Source organism: Canis lupus, chromosome 16 (assembly GCF_011100685.1).
Source record: "Canis lupus familiaris isolate Mischka breed German Shepherd chromosome 16, alternate assembly UU_Cfam_GSD_1.0, whole genome shotgun sequence".
Lineage (NCBI taxonomy): Eukaryota > Metazoa > Chordata > Mammalia > Carnivora > Canidae > Canis > Canis lupus.
The window spans coordinates 16,003,361-16,021,948 of record NC_049237.1 but is presented as its reverse complement, the minus strand read 5'-3'; the positions used below and the strand labels follow the sequence as shown (position 1 = coordinate 16,021,948).

Genomic DNA, 18,588 nt, shown 5'->3' with positions numbered 1-18,588 from the left:
CTCTCACAAGAAGGCAAAAAGGATGTTCACAGAAGTGGCCAAGCATATTGGAAATTTTATTTTTGACAGACCACACAGTAGCAGGGCTCAGGTTGGGAGCTGGGAGAGGAGGAGAGGCCTCACAGAGCCTTAGGAAGCTGAAGATGAAGCAGAGGGGAGTCCAGGGCCTTCTGTGGGGCCTGACACAATCAGGGGAGATTACACAATGACAGGAAGGCAGGTGCACTCAAGACAGACCATGGAGAGAGATGGAGTGTCGTGTTAGGAGGGGAGGGGCAGGGCTCTCTCTCCCCCATCCATGCAGTGTGATGGTGCCCTCACCCTGTGGGCAGGGCCCACCCTTGACTCCAAATGGAACCAAAGATATCTGGTAGACCAGGTCCATGTGATGCTTCCATACATGTTTTATCTGTACATCCCACTGCCAGCTGACATATGGTTTAATTTCCCCGAAACATTCTTCAAGGAAATGTACACAAATTTTTCCTTTGGCTAATTTTTCTTGACTCAGGTGACATCCCAGACCTCAGAATACAGTGGTCAGCAGAAATCCCTCTGACCACCTGGTCAGAGTAGTGGCTGAGGCCTCAGGAGCCTCCCAGGATGAGGGGGAGGACATTAAGCCACCAGGAGACTGTCCTGACACTGGTCATGAGGGAGCACTGAGCTATGGGAGAGAAGAGAGGAATCAGAGGTACTGGAATGGGGCTCTTTTCTGCCAAGAAAAGGCAGACCAGGGCCTGGGAACCTTGGGGTACAAGCAAGTGAGTGAGGGTACAAGGCAGGAGTGATGGCTTCAGCCAGATAGAGGGCATTGTGGGGTACGTGGGTTTCCCAGCCCCTGGGGTTGGGCACCTAGGAGGAAGGTAGGTGGTGAGCAGGAGAGGCTTGCTGTTCCTTGGAGTCTTGACAGCCTGTGAGTCCTGAAACCACGGATCCCTTGTTTTCGCCCCTGAATCTAGGTAGACAGGCGGTGTCGGTCCAGAGGGAGATGGGTGGGGAGCAAGGATGGTTCTGTGGGCTCTCTCCCTGCCACTGCACCTGGCAGAGCTGTGCCTGTGGCCCACTCCCTAGGCTGTAGGACAGGAGCTGGGGCATTTAGAGCACACCTCAGGATCCCATATAAATACCTCCCACAGACCACCCCCATCCTGGCCAAAATGGGAAGCCGGCCAGTGTGGCTCCTTTTTGCTCAATGCTGTAAGCTCTTGGGTGTGGACGGCTTTGGGAGGCCATCTCATTGATGGCGGCATGAGGGGAGAGTGCAATGCTGCTACAAATCCAAAATGTGCTGCCCCTCTGGGCTGGGGGGGTTCTTAGGCCCCCAGTGAGCCAGTTCTTCATGCTTCTTACCAGTGTATGTGAGGTGTAGGTGAGGGGCCAGGGAGGGAATACAGAGCACCCCATCAGACTGAAGAAACCCACACAGAACAGGAGAGGAAGGATTAACTCATTCCACTAACCTTTATCATACACCTGCTTGCTGAGCAGGATGCTGGGGACCCCCAGGCAAGGCCTTACCCTGCCTCCAGGAGGCCGACTGTACAGTGATGAAGGCTCACCTGGAGTGTAAGTGACAGGGAACAGCCTTCACCTTGGGTTAGCAACACCCCTTCAATGGTGTGGGCCTATTTCCCTAGGTCTCTGTCTCCCTCTCCTTCCCACCGTGTCTGCCTTGATTCCTGTCTTCTGGAATCCTTGGATTTCAGGGCAGGAAGGCCCTAGGAATCATCTGGCTACACCCCTCCTTTTATGCCTAAGAAAGCTGGGGGCCAGGGAGATACAGCCACTTGCCCAAGGTCACACAATTATTTTGGTGTCCTGGTTTATCTCGGTGTTTCACTTCTTTCTCTCATATTTGTCTTTCTTGTGTGTGTTTGCAAAACTGACACAGAAAGGCAAAGTCACACAAAGAGACAGACGGCCCCCTTGCTAGTAGCAGAGGGTGTCCAGGCACAGAAACATTCTCTCACAAAGAGGGAGGGACCCCTCGCTGCTTTGGCCTGGGAGGGGTAGTGGGGGGAGCCAGGAGGAGGAAGAGGACTATGCCCTGATGTCCTGTCTGCTGGCTGGAGGTAGCCCCTCACCAGAGGTGGGAGGGTTAAGGTGCACACTCTCTTCCATCCATCTCTGGGGACCAGGCCTGGCCCCAAGGTCTAGCTGGGGTTCCCTGGGACCTGGGGTTTAGGCCAGGCAGATGGACTGGGTCAGAGCTGCCTCTGGACCCCTGGCCTGCCCCGGGGGTTTGGTGACCAAAGGAGAAGTTGGGGGCTGCACTTAGCGATGGGCTTTAAGGAAGAAATCAGAGGTCCTCAGCCTGAGAGCTCCAGGTGGTCTCACCGGCTCTGCCTCTCTTGTCTCTCTGTCTCTCTCACAAACACACCCGCTGACGCCCCAGTCGATGAGGGTGATTTCATTTCGCTAAGGAAAGCTTTACTGCCCGGGCTAGACGGAAAGGGGGGCAGCGGAAAGAGGTCTCTCCCCTGAGTCTGGCTTCCTTTGTTCCTCCCTCGCGTCCTCCCTCTCCCCTTCCCGGCTTCCCTCCTCTCCTCCTGGCCTCCTTCTTCCATGCTCTCTACCCCCCTCCCCTCCCCCCTTCCCCCCAACCCCAGAGCTGGGTCCCCGCAACAGGACCTCGCTGAAGGCGGGGAGGGGGGAAGGCGGGCTCGGGCCTCAGCCTCCATGGCCGTCTTCCCGCAGGGAAGGAGTTAAGTCTCTCCGCTGCATCCCTCCTCCCTCCTCCGCCTCCCCCGCCGCCACCGAGTCCTGCAGCTAGGCCCTGGGCTGACCTTCACCGGGAGGGAGGCCGCAGTGCGCATGCCCGGGCCGGCTCCCGTCCGGCTCCAGCCGCTGCCCGGGCCCCCGGCGGGCGAGGGCGAGGAAGGGCGGCCGCGGCCCGGGACGTGCCCCCCGCGCCCGGCCGCCCTGAGCTCCCGCGCGGCGGTGGCGGGGGGTGGGGGGGCCGCCGAGCCCGTCCCGCCGGCCGCGGCGCATCTCTCCCTGAGCGGGGAGAGGCGCTTTGCCATTTGGTGCTGGTGGTGCTTCGGAGGGAAGGAGCGATGGGGGGACGGCAGGGGGGACTCCGGCTCCGAGCCGCAGGGCGGCCGCCCTCTGCCCGGACACGCGCGCGGTCTGCCCGGAGCACGGCCTGGGCCGCCGGCCGCTGAGACCAAGAGCCCAGTTGGGCTGGGAGGAAGGCCCCCCCGGCGGCTGGAAACGGGGCTCTCCCTGGGCCTCCACCCTGCCCTGGGCCGGAACCTGTGGCGGTGACACTGCCCAGCCGCTCTTCTGGGGCTGAGCCTTTGGGGATGCTGGCCTTTGTGAGGTGGGAGTCCTGGCCCGGTGCACCCACACCTGCGCCTCTGCTCTCTGGTCTGAGGGCTCCCCCGGGTCTGCACATCCAGGGTTGCCCCTGTAAAAGCAGCACGCAGATGTGCCTACTGGCTGGTGCCTCGTCAGTTGCCCCTTGTGAGTGTGATATGGAGATGGTGGAGAGGTGCCTGTGTGTGCAAATCCTGGTGGCTCCTTGTCCCTCTGGAGTCTGCATCCCTGTGTGCCTGAGGGGCATGAATGCATTATATATCTGTTGTCTCTGCTGGCAGAGGGATGTCTCCCAGAGAAGGGGCTGGGGGATGTCGGGGAGACCCTGATGCTGGGGTGGCCCAGGAGGGAGTTAGCTATGGTCTTGAGTGATGCTCACCAGCTCCTTGGGTATCGCCAGAGCCTTTGGTCTAACTACCTCCTGCCATCTCCTCCACCACCAAGCCCCGTCCCCTCCCAAATGCTGGGTATCCCCACTTTCCTTCGTGATCCTCCCTGAAACTTAGCTGCCCAAGCTGGGGTGCCCATCCACCTCCTTTGCTGTCTTCTTTACCCCAAAGACCTCTTGGAGAGTTGAGAGCTCTGAGCTTTACACAAGGCCTAAAAATGTCTGCCCCAGCCCGAGTCTCTCCAGAGCCTCTAAGGTCTGTGGTTTCATGGGTCCATGCTAGAAGCACCCACAGTGCGTAGGGGTGCCCATGGCGACTCACACCTTCAGGTAAGTGGCAGAGTATGAGCTCCATCCACCGGCCTACTGAGCTTTTCGGGTGGTTGCAAGTGTGAGCAGGCATTTATTTGATCATAAGTTCCCGTGTCCCAGCGTGGGGTGGAGTGGGGAGGAGAGTGGTACTTAAAGACCAGTCCCTGATGTCAGGGGGGCCACATTTGGAAAACCAAACCTAACATCTCAGACACTGGTCAGCCAAGTGCCAATTTGTGGCATAGCATAGATGGCAATGGGTATTCAAAGAAGAGAAAGGTTGGTGCACAGGAGTGGAACTGGAGCAGGCTTCCTGGAGGAGGTGGGGCCCACATTAGGCTTTAAAAGACAGGCAGATAAGCAGTAGAAGGATTCCAGGCAAAAGAATCATGGGAGTAGAGGCTTAGACATGGGGATAAGTGAAGGGTTTTGGAAGTTAGTGGGCAGACTGGAGAGATTACCTCCACAGGTCACCAGTAGCCACCTTGCTGGCCTATGGCAACTACCCAGCCATTCCCACCTTGGCAGGACCCAGTTTCTGCATGGTTGAGTCTAGGGGAAGCTGGGTAGAGATTTGGTAGGAAGAGGACCTCTGGGTTCCTGGCTAAGCCCCCAGAAAAGGAGGGTTGTCATGGGCCACTCTGGCCTTTCAGAGGGTTGACAGTGGGCACCCAACTGACCGTGACAGCCAGGAGCACAAGTAGAGCCCAAGGAAACCAGGCTGCAGGCAAAAGGACTGTAGGCAGAACATTCCCTGGGTTTTGTCTGACCTCTGAGGGCATTCTGAAGGGTTTGAGGTTCAGGACACCTCCCCCCCACCCCTCAGTGTAATTCTGGGTCTTTAGGGTATAACTTCAAATAACTTTTCCAACAAATTCCCCCAGGCATTGCCCCACCTCACCTGGATTCTGACAGGGCAGCCCCAGGAAGCACACAAACTTGACCCACTGTGGTCCCAAAGCCTTGGGGCTCTTCCTCCAGAAGGAGGAGAGAGGGGTGTGGCCATTGGGGGCCTGGGTGGTGCTATGGTTCCCAGGCTGGGGATCTCAGGATTTGTCCCTCCTTCACCCCAGGGACTGCCAGCTCTCTGAACACTGCCTCTTCTGGGGCTCCCTCAGCCAATCCCACACTTACCCCTGCTTTCTCTGGGGGTCTTGCGGCCCGCCCTCCCCTATACCCAGCAGCCCCATCACCTCTGGGTCCCCCCACCCCCCACCTCATGCCCCATTCTCTCCATCCATCCACGCAAGCACCCACCCCAGCTCCTCGCCTTCCCTCACATTCGCTGCTCTTCCTGTTCTCATGAGTCCGATCCACCTCCCCTTTCCGAAATACTTCCCCTCTTGCCCTCACTTTCTCACATAGAGACAAACAAAGACTCACATACCCAGAAATAGACTCACACGGAGCTGGAAGACACAGGCCGTGTCCTGCCACACACGCACCCGCAAGCGCGCGCACGCACCCGAGGCTCTCGTGGAGGGAGGCACACAGAGAAGGCATTTGTCTGTGCACGCACATAAACATCCACACCCACAGCCACCGAGCCATGCCCACACCAGGGTGCAGACACACACGGCGGGCGAGACAAGGGCGCACACATCTGTGGACGCGAGGGGACAGCGCCTCCCCGGGCACACCCACCGCTGTCGGCCTGGTGCAGGAGGAAGGCCTCCCCCCAACCCCCCCAACCCCCCCCCCCCCCCCCCCCGGATTCCTTCCTTCCAGAGAATGTTTCCCTACTTGGCCTGCCAGGTCTCTGGGGAAAGGGCCTCAGAAATGCAGCAGGAGCCCACTTGGGGGACAGTTGGAACTGCCTGTTCCCTGCCTGGCCCTGCCGGCGAATTCCCTAACCGAGAAACTATTTGTGGCGAGAGCCCGGGTGGCCGACGAGCCCCCCGCCGCCTCCCCTCGCGTCCCCTCCCCGCGCCGCCTCCCCGCGGCCCTCGGGCGGCCTCGGGCTGCAGTGCCGCTGCCCAGCGCCCCGGAGCCGGGCTCGCCGGCGTGCCTCGCCGCTTATCTGCGCTGTTTGGACAGCGAGGGCTGCAAAGGCAGGCGTTTCGGGCCCCGCCGAGTCAACAGGCAGACCCCGGGCCGCCGGACTATTTCTGTCTTATCAGTACAGGAATGCGGCAGCCGCGGCGGCGGCGGCGGCGGCGGCGGGCGGGCGGCGGCGGCGTGGGCCGTGGGCCGTCAGGGCAGCCCTGAAGGGGCCCCCTCCCCACTCCGCTCGAGTAGAAGTGTGAGAGAGCCCAGCAGGACTCAGAGGGGAGAGTTGGAGGAAAAAAAAAGGCAGAAAAGGGAAAGAAAGAGGAAGAGAGAGAGAGAGTGAGAGGAGCCGCTGAGCCCACCCCGATGGCCGCGGACGAAGTTGCCGGAGGGGCGCGCAAAGCCACGAAAAGCAAACTTTTTGAGTTTCTGGTCCATGGGGTGGTGAGTGGGGGAAAGTTAGCGGGGGAGGGTGAGCGAGCTGGCTCGGGCTGAATGGAGGGATGATCGGGAGGGGCCGGGAGGGGGCTCCCGCTCTCCCACCCCTCTGGCAGGGGCGCCGCGGCCCGCGGCCCAGCCCCAGCACTGTGCCGGCGCCCTGGCACTCGAACACGTCGTCAGGCGGCAGGCGGCGGGCCGGGGATGGGTGCCCCGGGCGGGGACGGAAGCTTTGCATGGGTTCTTGTCAGGGGCTGGGGGTGGGACTTGGGGACTGCCGCCCCAAGTGTGGGGGGGTTCCCCTCTGTACTAGACGTGTTGTCTTCTATTCTTTTCCTCGTGGGCCCAGGTGTTCCCCTGCCCTGGGGGTGGGGGCAGGGGACACGGCAGCGGGTGGGCTGGGTTGTCTGCTCATCCATTGGGACAGTGTCTCTCTGATTGTGTCTCTCTGAGCAAGAGGAAGGAGCAGGTGACCCTGGAGGCACTGTGAGCGGGAAGCTCTCTGCCCCAACAACCTCTGCATCCTGGCAGGAGGGCTCTGGGGCTTTGCTGATGGCTTCTGCCATCCGGGTCAGAGAAAGACCCTCTCCAGGGACAGACCCCAAGTGAAGGGGTCTGAAGATCCCCTTGGCAGACTCAGCCCCCAGAAGCCGATGTCTTTAAATCCTCAAAGGTGTGAAGGAAGGGCTGGAGTCAGGGATGTAAGGCCTAGAGACCGAAGGGGCAGGGCGGCACCTTCCTGCCAGGAGCGGACTTGGAAGGCACACAGGGAGCCCAAGGGAGCCCAGGGTGACCTGAGGGGATGGGACCTCAGGCTGAGGCAGCAGGAGCCAGGCTGGTAGAGATGTGGAAGGCAGCGGAATGGGAGAGGCAGAGATTGTTGGGCTTGGAATGGCCACTGGGGTTGGAGCTGGGTGCAGAGGAGGCAGTCAAGTTGACTATGGCCAAATTTGGTTGTGACCCCAAAGAAGGCACGTTCTCAATGAGGGAAACCAAAGTCCCTAGAATCTTGGCCCTTCTTTGGGGTAGTCCCCTTGGTTGGCACAGCTCTCTGGGGGCTCTGGAAGCTTCTCTCTCGGGGTCTCTTCAGCAGATCAGCAAGTTATCACTGGCCTTGAGGAATGGGAGAGCAGCTGATTGGGTAAAGGGGCTTTCCCTGGGGCAGCCTGTTCTCCTGTCCCAGAGATCTCTGAGGCAACTTCCCAGGGAGGACCATGTCGGTCAGCCAAGTTGCCGGTCCTAACCATGCTGCTGGTGAAGTCCCTTTAAAAAGGCCCATCTAGGAGAGAGAGGGGGCTATATGTGTGGGGGTTTTTTGGTGGTGTTTGGGTTTTGTTTTTTTGTTGTTGGTGGGGTTTTTTCTGTTTTTTTTTTTTTTTTTTTTTTTTTTTTTTTTTGCCAACTTACAGCTTCAGTTCTTGGGTGGCTGTGAGTCCCACCACTCCACTCCCAGTACCCCATCTGTGCTGGTGGGCCTGGGCCTAGGCTCCATTCTGGGCCACCACTCTGGAGATATGAGTGATAGGGTCAGGTGCGGTGGGGGAGGCAGACACACGGATGGGCAGTTTTCACTGTGGGAGAGATAGACAGAGACAGCTGGCTGGCTGGGAGTTAGGGTTAGACAAAGTGCAGGGCCAGAGGGACAGGAGGGAGAGTTGGCATTTAGAAGGAATTCACCGGGCTCAGGCTCAGGGCTCCTCCTTGTGCCTGAGGGCAAAGCAGGTAGTGTTTAAAAGGTGGCAGGGCACAGGGGCTGCATCCCTTGTTCCCGAATCTTCCTGCTCTCTTTGTCCCCATCACACCCACCCTCCACTTTTCAGCCCATTGGGCCTTCCCGGATTCCTCTTCTGGAATCTGGACAAGTGGGGTTTTCAAAGTCTGTGAAACACTTAGTGAATTTGCATTTCATCTCCATCCCATCTGAGGTGGCAAGGGAATACACCTGCCTCCTCTTGCTCTCCATGTCCCCCTCAGAGCCCTGGCTTCCTACCTCACTGGGGCGGGGTGGGAAGTGGAAGAGTTCTGTAGGATGGAACCATCTCTGGCAATGCAGGCGGACAGGAAGGGAGAGATGGATGGAAGAGGAAATGCCACTCACTCGCTCACTCACTCGCAGCCTTTGAGCTCTGCAAGCCCTCTGGGCAGCCCACCTCCAGCCCAGCTGCCTCCCATCCTGTCAGGGACTCCTGGTGGGGTGTGACCTCACTGGCTCCTGTGGCCTCCAGCCTTCACCTTGGGAGTAAATTATGGGGGGGGGGGGTGCCCCTGGGTGTGGTGACCTGGAATCAGCTGAGGGGGGTGTGGGTTGAGACTGAAGGGTGGAAAGCAGGGGCCCAGAGAGAAGGATGGGTTTAGTGGGGAGGGCAAGTGCCCAGCAGGACGGCCCAGGAAGTGGACAGAGAGGTGAGGAGTGGAAAGAGGGACAGAAGTCCTCTAGCAGAGAGCAGAGCCTCTAAGCCAGATGAAGCTGCAGAGACCAGAGAGCCCCCACACCCGGGGAACCGGCAGTTCCATGCCACCTTGGCCAGGAGGAGCGGGGTGACCTTGGCTAGGTCGCTTTTCTCCTTGAGCTGCGGTTCCCTCATCTGTCAAGTGGGGTTGGAAGGACCCCCTCCGTCCGGTCCGTCTTGCAGAGGAGAATGTGGTTGTGAACATCCTTTGAAAAGGTTGAAAGGCGCCATTAATATTCATTTTCGCGGTACCTTCCGCAAATCCGAGGCTGGCAGTGCCCAGTGCAGTTGCCTGGCTTCAGTTAGCTTCCTGCGGCGAGACGCAGAGCCCCCTCCGCCCAGCCGCGCGGTGGCGGCGCCCCTGCCCCTCCCACCCCTCGCTCACGCGGGCGGCATCAGGGTCACCGGCCGGGGGGGCGGGGGGGGGCGCGGGGTGGGAGACACGCGGCTCTGCGCGCCCGGAACCGGGGCCCTGAGCTGACCGGCGGGCGCCTGTTTCTGCCTCACCTCCGCCCCTCGCCCCCCCTCCCCGCCCCCCAGCGCCCCGGGATGCCGTCTGGAGCCCGGATGCCCCACCAGGGGGCGCCCATGGGCCCCCCGGGCTCCCCGTACATGGGCAGCCCCGCCGTGCGACCCGGCCTGGCCCCCGCGGGCATGGAGCCCGCCCGCAAGCGAGCAGCGCCCCCGCCCGGCCAGAGCCAGGCCCAGAGCCAGGGCCAGCCGGTGCCCACCGCCCCCGCGCGGAGCCGCAGGTGAGTGGGGCCCAGCGCGGAGGGGGCGGGCCACGCGACCCCAGGGACGGGGTGGCTGAGCAGCGAGCCTAGAAGGAGCAGGGAGGGAGGATCGGCCGGGAACGAGCCGTCCTGGGTGGGATGCCCTCTGGGGAGGTGGGCCGAGGGGGCACTGGTCCGGTTCCTTTGTGTGCCCACCGTAGAGACTGAGGCTGCGGCCGTCGCGCCCTTCTCCTTGTCACCTGCTCGCTCCTTCTCTCCACCCCTCGTCCCCAGGTTCTGGGAGATGCTTCCGTCTTTGGGGTGGGGGTGGGGGTGGGGCTGGCAGGAGGGCCGAGGGCTGAGCTTCAGGGATTGTGTTTCTCAAAGTGTGGCTGTCCAGTGCACCGTCCCCAGTCCCCTGGCTTGACTGTTTTAAAAGCCCCACTCGAGATAGTCTAAATCTGACTCTCTGGCCAGGGGGGTGGAGTCTGGGGATGTGCCCTGTGGGTGGGTGGTCTCCATAACGGTCCTGCTCTCAGGTAGTTCTTAGGCACTTAGAGGTTAAAGAGCTGCCCTAATCTGTCTTCTGGACCAGGTCTGCCCCCAGGAGCCACCAGGGGCCAGCCCATTTCCCTGTCTGAGCCAGCTGGTGGCACCCCAAAAGCCCCTGCTGGTGTCTGGCAAGAGAGATGCCCCTCTGGGTTTCACTATTTAACCAAACACACATGCTTCCCTTTGCACACCAGATGGAGTCCTATAAAAGGAGTAATATGGATTTTACCTCATTATTAAATATTTTTTACACATCAAGGAAAATTCACCATTTATAGGAATCCCATGATGAATTCTTTTGCAAAGTGAATCATCTTTTTATACAGTAAACATGTTCCTGATTTGTCTTGTATAGATGGAGAGTTTCACACAGATAATTTCTTCAAAACAAATCAGACCTTTCAGGAAAGATGCTTACCTAGCCTTAGAATAGGCTTTTGGACAGGAGGGGGCAGTGGTTACCACCACACAGGGATGGTACAGAGCCATGCCCCAGGCTGGGTGCTAATCTCAACTGGCCAAGGATTTTCTGGGGTGCTTTTGGGAATCAGAAGCAGCTAGCAGATCAAGAAGAGTTCAAGTCCCAGCTGCCACCTCAAGTCCAGTCTGCAGTCACACCCTGCAGGACATCCCTCTCTCTGGATCCCTACGGGTGTGTTTCTGGACCCTGTTGGCAGGTGATCCCATAGCCTGTCAGCATCCTCTTCCAACCCCGGGTTGCCAGGGGTGCAAGTCCTCACCAGCTTCACCCATCACCTCCTGCTCCAGGGATGGGAGAGGTTGTTGGCTCTGCTTCCCGCTGAGCTCAGGCCACCTCAGGCTGTACACCCCTGCTTAACAGAAAGGGAAAGTCCTCAGAATCCCTCCTCCCTCCCCTCTGTCCTCCCTCTCCCTAGCTTTTCTCAAACACTTTTGCAGCTCCCCCACCCCCCTCACCCCTTCTAAGTCTAAATTTCTCTGGCCTGAGGGTGTGGTGGGGTAGAAAGGGGCTCCCAGACTAAATAAAGGATGGGGCCACATCTGCTCCCCACAAGAGGACATAGCGCCATGCCAGACACCACTGCCGTTGCCCCTTGGGCGGGCAGACAAGCGGGCTGTGGGAACCCCAGCCAGGCGGGTGGAGATGTCGGGATAATTTAGCAGGTGGCCTCGTTACTCCCAGATCTGTCGCCATGGTAACCTGGTTTTTTCTTTAAAAAATGTACAGTGCCAAGAGGAGGAAGATGGCTGACAAAATCCTCCCTCAAAGGGTGAGTGCCTTTCACAGCAGCCCCCAGCCCACCCCCCACCCTTTGCTGCTCTGCCTCCTCCCCCTCTACCCCACCACCCTGGGCCGCTTCCCCTCCCCCCTCAGTAGCAGAGCTTCAGTGTCACAGCCACTTTCACTTTTTGTTTAAAAAGCTAATTAAGAAGTGGGGCTCCCTGGCCAGAGGGAGGGAGTAGGGCAGAGGGAAGGAGCGAAGGAGCCATAAGAGGTAGGGTCTTGCGCCCGGGTGCAGTGGACTGAGCTCCAGGGGACCCAAGACTGGCAGGGGAACTGAAGCCGGCCAGAAGGCCTGGATGTCATAAGTGAAGCCAGGCTGAGCTAGATGTTGGGGTGGGGGGTACTGCAGCTGAGAAGGTAGGTGGAGTGACAAAGTAGGATGCCAGGGTAGAGGCAAGCAGCGACATCCTCGGTCTCAGGCACTCCAGGGTCCTAGCCACTTTGCAGACACCCAAGGGAGGTTCAGAGGCCGTATGACAAGGGAAAGGACAAGATGAGGAGGTGAAGCCCAGTTCCTGGGCTCCGTGGCTGCCAGGGCCTCCCGTGGCGATAATACGCACAGAAACCCCTAGAGGAAGAAGTAGCTTTTATCCCCACATGTGGAGGTCCTTTCTGCTGGATATGCAGTCCTGGGGAGAAGTCCCCATTTGCACTCTCCGAGTTCCATGCCCCGAACCTGGCCAGTTCCCCGCTATGCTTTTTGTACCCTGGGACTGCATGAGGCGCACATTCCACCCACAAGATTGGCTGAGCCCCAGGTTCCCTGCCTTGCTCCTTCTCTTCCAGATCCGGGAGCTGGTCCCCGAGTCCCAGGCTTATATGGACCTGCTGGCGTTTGAGAGGAAACTGGATCAAACCATCATGCGGAAGCGGGTGGACATCCAGGAGGCTCTGAAGAGGCCAATGAAGGTGTCTTGATTTGGGGGCATGAAGAGGTCTCTAGGTCCTGTTCCAGGAATGGAAAAGTGGGACTGCCCCGGGAATGGGAGCACACAGTGTTTGCTCTTGTACTATATTCTTTATTTCTACAGCAAAAGCGGAAGCTGCGTCTTTATATCTCCAATACTTTTAACCCTGCGAAGCCTGATGCTGAAGATTCCGATGGCAGCATTGCCTCCTGGGAGCTGCGGGTGGAGGGGAAGCTCCTGGATGACGTACGTCCTGGCCCAGGTCTCTCCAGGTGTCCTGGGGTGGGTATGGGGCTGAGCTGAGGACAGAAGGAGATGTTTGCACTATGGGTTAGGGAGTCAGCCCAACCAGGGGTGGGCGGCCTGAAGAGACAGTATGGGTGTAGAGGCCTGCTTCTAATCATGCTGCCCTACCCAACCAGCCCCACCCACTCCCGACTCATCCTGCCCCCACGGTCCCTGTCCTGCCCCCACGGTCCCTGTCCCTCTCCCACAGCCCAGCAAGCAGAAGCGGAAGTTCTCTTCCTTCTTCAAGAGTTTGGTCATTGAACTGGACAAAGACCTTTATGGCCCCGACAACCACCTAGTCGAGGTAAGACCCAGACCTCTTTTGCCCGGGAACTGCCACCCTTCCAGACCACAGTTCCATCAGCCGCACAGATCTGGATCAGGGACCACCCTAGAGTCCCTGGCCTTGGCAGCCCATGTGGGCCTGTGAGGTGACCCAGCTCTCCTTCCCTGGGCAGTGGCACCGAACACCCACAACCCAGGAGACGGATGGGTTCCAGGTGAAGAGGCCAGGGGACCTGAGTGTACGCTGCACACTGCTTCTCATGCTGGACTACCAGGTCTGTGCCCTGCCCCCTGACTCCACCTGAGGCCCCTAGCCCCCCCAGCTCCCCACCCCTTCCCTTAGGCCAGGCCTAGGCTTCACAGAAATGCACCAAGAGACCCCATTCTTTTCCCTACCTCATTTCCAGAAGCAGGTTTCCCAGGAGCCCAGTCACCACATTCCCCCAGTCCCACACTGCCTGGCCCTGAGCTCTTCCCACTCCCTCTTTATGTCCATGGCCATCTTTCCTCAGCCTCCCCAATTCAAACTGGATCCTCGCCTGGCTCGGCTGTTGGGATTGCACACACAGAGCCGCTCAGCCATTGTGCAGGCCCTGTGGCAGTATGTGAAGACCAACAGGCTGCAGGATTCGCATGATAAGGAATACATCAATGGGGACAAATACTTCCAGCAGGTACCCTCTCTCCTGATCTTGGGGATGTGGGGGGCAAGCAGAGGTACCAATAGGGTAAGTGCCTCGACTAAGGCAGCACCACCCCCCTTCTAGATTCCTGGGTATCACAAATGGTAAGCAGGGTCCTAGTGTAGGCCCTACTGCAGCGTAGCTCCGTGCTGCAGCCCACCATCCATTTTAGACAAGCCAGTTTAGAAAGATCCAGAACCTTAAAAGGTCAACAGTTTGGGGAATGTAATATTCTTGGCACTTGGAAGTTAGGATCCCTGGGTTCTAGTCCTGGGTCCAAGACTCTACCAAAGTAGAGATTATTAATAATGCTTTAAAAATAAATATGGCAGATAAACTTGAGGAGTAAAATAACAGTCGAGGTTTATTGAGCACTCGCCATATGCCAGGCACCACTGCAGGCATTTGATGTGTACTCATCCACTTAGTTCTCCCAGCCACCCTGGTAGTTACTATCCCCACACCGGACATGCTACAACAGGCCTGAGAGCCTAGTGGACTGGCCCAAGGTTGCAGTGTTAATGGGAGAGGCAGGATTTGCACCTGGGTGGCCACCGACCCAGAGCGGGTGCTTTGGTCCCCTGCACCACAACCCCCACACCTCCTGGTCCACTCTCTACTGCCCACAGACACCCTGGTCCCAGCCCCAGCAGCACTAAGGAGTTAGATTTGCTCTTGGCATCTTGTGGCCGCCCACAATGGAAGGATCTAGGGCTGACTGGTCTCTTTCTCTCCCACCTCAGATTTTTGATTGCCCACGGCTGAAGTTTTCTGAGATTCCCCAGCGCCTCACAGCTCTGCTGCTGCCCCCTGACCCAATTGTCATCAACCACGTCATCAGGTGAGGCCCCAGCTTGCTCCTCTGACCAGAGAATCATGGCAGTCCTGCCCACTCTATCCCTCCCACCCCACCCCACCCCACCCCTGCCCCCCACCTCTGCCCCTGGGACCCTTGGCCTCTGTGGAAGCAGTGTGGATACCAAGGGCTGGACTTCCCTGGCAGCGTGGACCCGTCGGACCAGAAGAAGACGGCGTGCTATGATATTGACGTGGAGGTGGAGGAGCCACTGAAGGGACAGATGAGCAGCTTCCTCCTGTCCACAGCCAACCAGCAGGAGATCAGCGCTCTGGACAGTAAGGTGGGGCCAGAGCCCAGAACTGGAGTGGGACATTAACCCAGAAATGACAAAATACAGACAACAGACAAGAGCGTAGGCCTATGGAGAGATGAAGGGGGCAGGTGGCCCTTCCCTCGATACTTGGGAGTGCTGCCCATCCCCCCTTCCTCGGGACTACAGAGGCAGCAGCGACCTGAGGGATAGCCCTTCAAAGAACAGATGGCAGCAGATCCCAACCCCCACTCGCCCCCCTCCTCCTTCCCCTCCTCTCCCACATCACCATGGCCAGGTGAAAGTGTCTGTCTTTCTACCTGTAGATCCATGAGACGATTGAGTCCATAAACCAGCTCAAGATCCAGAGGGACTTCATGCTAAGCTTCTCCAGAGACCCCAAAGGCTACATCCAAGACCTGCTCCGCTCCCAGAGCCGGGACCTCAAGGTGAAGGGGACTCAGGGAGCACTGGATGGAAGACAAGCATATCGGGAAGACAGTAAATGTTGTTACATGGGGGCTGGAGGGGGTCTGGGCACAGGGCTGACCCCACTGCTCCCTCCCAGGTGATGACAGATGTGGCAGGCAACCCTGAGGAGGAGCGCCGGGCTGAGTTTTACCACCAGCCCTGGTCCCAGGAAGCTGTCAGCCGCTATTTCTACTGCAAGGTGTGGAGGGGCCCGTGTACCTCAGGCCTTCCCTCCCTCACTCCAGGAGAAGCCTCCCTTCTCAGCCACGTCTGTGGCCCTTGCCACTCCACCAACCCCCTCGCCGCGGAGGAGCCCTCCCTGCTCCCAGAGGCTCTTCCAGGGTGGCTGGGTGGGACTGTCCTGTCACTCACCAACAACAGCGTAACCCTGCTACTGCTCTTATTTCTCTAAAGATCCAGCAGCGCAGGCAGGAGTTGGAGCAGTCGCTGGTTGTGCGCAACACCTAGGAGCCCCTGTGAATGACCACCGCTGTGGGCCTCTGGGCCCAGGCCCTGTCCCCAAAGCTCTGCCATCACTCTTCTGACACGTGCCGGGTGAGGCAGGGGAATGATTAAAGGTCATGCATCTGAGAGCGGCCTTGTGTGTCATTGGCAACTGGGGAGGAAGGACAGGGGGAAGGCGGTGGGTCCCTCTGGGAAACCCCCCCCTCTGTCCCAGATTCTTCTCTTTACTCCATTTTCCCTAGACCTAAAAACAGTTTGGCAGAAGACGCTTTTAATAACATTTTCTTATTAAAAAAATACAGCAACAAGCTCTCCATCTGTCCATCCATTTTGCCTCACCCTTCCCAAGGCTGGCAGACAGGGGAACTCCATGGAGGGGCAGGGCCCCGGGGCCTGCTACGTGCTGTTGGCCTGCTCCTGCTCAAACAGCGCCATGGCCAGCTGGGCCCGGCCCCCCAGCCCCTCCAGGTTGCTGAGGCGGCAGCGGTGGTAGAGCTCCTCGCTGAGCCGTGGGCTACAGTCACGCAGGGCGAACTTCTGCACCAGCCCTGGCTCCACGGCCCGGAAGAGGTGGAGCCCTGAGAACCGGAGGAAAACATCCATCACCTCCAGCCCCTCCAGGGCTTCCTCCTCTTCCTGGCCTGCCAGTTCACCAGCCAGCCGGGCCCGGGCCGCCAGGTAGTCGGCATTGTAGAAGCAGCCCTCCGCAGAAGCCTGTCGGTCAAACCTGCCTCCTACAGGAGCCCCCCGGGAAGGGTCGGCACCAGGAGGGGACGGGGGGTCAGCACCAGCTCCTGGGGGCCCTGGGGGAGATCTCTGTGGTGCCAGGGCAGGGTTGAACTCCTGGAAATGCACTGGGAAGAAGGCCTGCCAGCCCGAGATGGCATTCATCCGGCAGCGGTTGAGGACTTCGGGCCCAGGCCTGGTCCACACGGTGGTGAGGAAGAAAAGCGTATCCACGGGGTGCTTCTTGGAGACCACGTCCATGAGCCGCACCTGGGAAGGGGCCTCTGCGCGCACAGCGAGCCAGGCCAGCCTGGTCCCAGGGTACCGTCGCTCTAACTCAGCCGCTGCTGCCTTCACCCCCAGGAATGGGTCTGGGGCCCCTCGGCCACCTTCCCGAGGTCCATAGACCAGCAACAGGGTAAGCAGAGCGTGCTCTCGAGGCTCCAGAACACCGGCTGCAAAGGCCTCCAGGAAAGCAAGGGCCGCAGTGGCTTCGGCTGCCAGGAGCGGCAGCACTAGCTGCACACGGGTGGCCTCGGTGACGTAGGGCATGGGCAGGATCTCCACCCGGCTCAGCGGTCGCAGCAGGCTGACCCTGCGCGCCAGGGCCCGCCGGTGCCCACGCTGCGTCACGGCTTCCAGCAGGAGGTCCAGGGTGTACTCCATGCCCCGTGCCGGGTCGAAGCGCCGATAGCCATTGAGCAGCCGCTGCTTCTGAAAGCGCAGGCGGGGCTGGTAGCGCCGGTTTAGCTGCTCCAGAGCAGTCTCCACAGCGTCACCCACATCGGCCCTGTTGGCCCCCTGCAGTGGGCACTTGGGGGACCCATCTGCACAGGAGAAGGTATGCTGCTCTGTGAAGTAGTCCCAGCCCAGCACCTCAAATCGGGAGTGTGGTGTGAAAGGGGCTGGGAGCCCAATGGGCCAGCTCAGCCCTGCCTCGCCCTCGGGGGTCAGCATGGTCAGGTTCTGGATCTGAGCCTAGGGTGGGAGGGACGCACAGTTAGTGCCCTCTGGGGAGTCAGGGCTTGACCCGGCTCTAGCATTCTGGGCTCGGAGCTCTGTCCTGACTCTGTCAACACACAGTGAGGTGCCCCTGCACTAATCGATGAATTCCCTTTCCATTCTTGTCTGTAAAATGCAGAAAGCATATGAATCATACATAGCTAACACAGCTGCTGTGAAAAGGACAAGGTGGGAAATGTGCTTTTGCAGAGGTTAGAGCCCCTCAGCCTTTCTCTCTCATACCCACAGTACACCTTCCTCATCACGGCACCTGTGCTTTTTCACCCGCACTCCACTTCTCACAACCCTCACGATCAACTGGAGCATTTGTCCACATCTACCCTTGGGCTTTTTAAGGATAGTGCTGGAATTTAGGGACTTCTAGGCTTCTGCTTCTTCAGGGCAGAGGCATTATGGGAAAGGAACTAAAACAGTCATGTCTAAGCGCTGTACCCAGCCCCGGTCCTCAGAGTGCATCTGCAAACCCTTTTAACTGCATCCAAGTTGTGCCAGGAGCTTCTCTTATGGTTGAACTGGGTCCCCATGGGCCCCTCCTCCTTGGAGTTGTTTAAACTTAGGTATGGTCGGCCTCCTTCTACCTCGTCAGCCTCCCTGTTCACTCAGCTGCCCACTCACTGTGACCCTGGACAGCTGAAGCTCCCTCTGACCTCCAACCACGGACCCGGGCTCACCTGCAGTTGTTCTATCTCGCCGTACGCTCGCTCCAGCTCCAGAGCGCTGAAGCGTTTATGGAGCTTGTACATGAGGGTTCCCTCGGAGACGGGGTGCACTGCAAAGGCACTCAAGAAAGCCGAGCTCCCCTCCTTCTCAGGGTCCCTATTTTTGGCCAGTTCAAATGAACGATACTGCTGCCCCTAAAGGGACCAATCAGATCAATCAAAACCACACATGGAGGACTGCCTATCCCAACCACCCTTAACCGGACTCCACATTCGCACCTGTTGCTGCCACAGAATGGGGACGGGAGGGTGGGGAGCAGGAGCTCACTCCAATGTCCCCTTCTACTTGGCCTCTCACCAGTTTGGGGAAAAAAATCTGAAGTAGGCAATTAAAGATGCCCTCTTTGCCCAAAGAATCCCACTTTCTCAAAAGAATGAAAGCCATGAGTCAGAAAATACCCCCACTACTCTGGTTTACCTTACCTCTCCAGGACAGTAGCCATCTCTCAGACATTCCCAGATCATTTATGACCGTGTGTGTGTC

General features: G+C 58.9%; 1 protein-coding gene and 1 non-coding gene across 4 annotated transcripts in view; one reads left to right on the top strand and one right to left on the bottom strand.

Annotated features, from left to right (window-relative positions):
• The window catches only part of SMARCD3 (SWI/SNF related, matrix associated, actin dependent regulator of chromatin, subfamily d, member 3), a 31,549-nt gene extending 15,605 nt beyond the window's left edge, over positions 1-15,944 (top strand). For 2 of the 3 annotated variants that reach the window (XM_038559753.1, XM_038559754.1), the window contains exons 3-14: positions 9,439-9,650; positions 11,371-11,413; positions 12,214-12,336; positions 12,459-12,581; positions 12,832-12,927; positions 13,082-13,183; positions 13,421-13,582; positions 14,335-14,432; positions 14,595-14,730; positions 15,027-15,149; positions 15,269-15,370; positions 15,586-15,944. In XM_038559753.1, the coding sequence (XP_038415681.1) occupies positions 9,439-9,650; positions 11,371-11,413; positions 12,214-12,336; positions 12,459-12,581; positions 12,832-12,927; positions 13,082-13,183; positions 13,421-13,582; positions 14,335-14,432; positions 14,595-14,730; positions 15,027-15,149; positions 15,269-15,370; positions 15,586-15,639 (1,374 nt within the window). In that variant the 3' untranslated portion in view covers positions 15,640-15,944. Of the gene's footprint in view, positions 1-5,994; positions 6,455-9,438; positions 9,651-11,370; positions 11,414-12,213; positions 12,337-12,458; positions 12,582-12,831; positions 12,928-13,081; positions 13,184-13,420; positions 13,583-14,334; positions 14,433-14,594; positions 14,731-15,026; positions 15,150-15,268; positions 15,371-15,585 lie in introns of those variants that run through there. The other variant, XM_038559752.1, reaches the window with a different exon arrangement.
• A 257-nt stretch (positions 15,945-16,201) lies between these two features.
• Positions 16,202-16,275, bottom strand: MIR671 (microRNA mir-671). Its single transcript, NR_049514.1, has one exon. It is a non-coding gene; the product is annotated as a microRNA mir-671 (primary transcript).
• Positions 16,276-18,588: the final 2,313 nt, after the last annotated feature.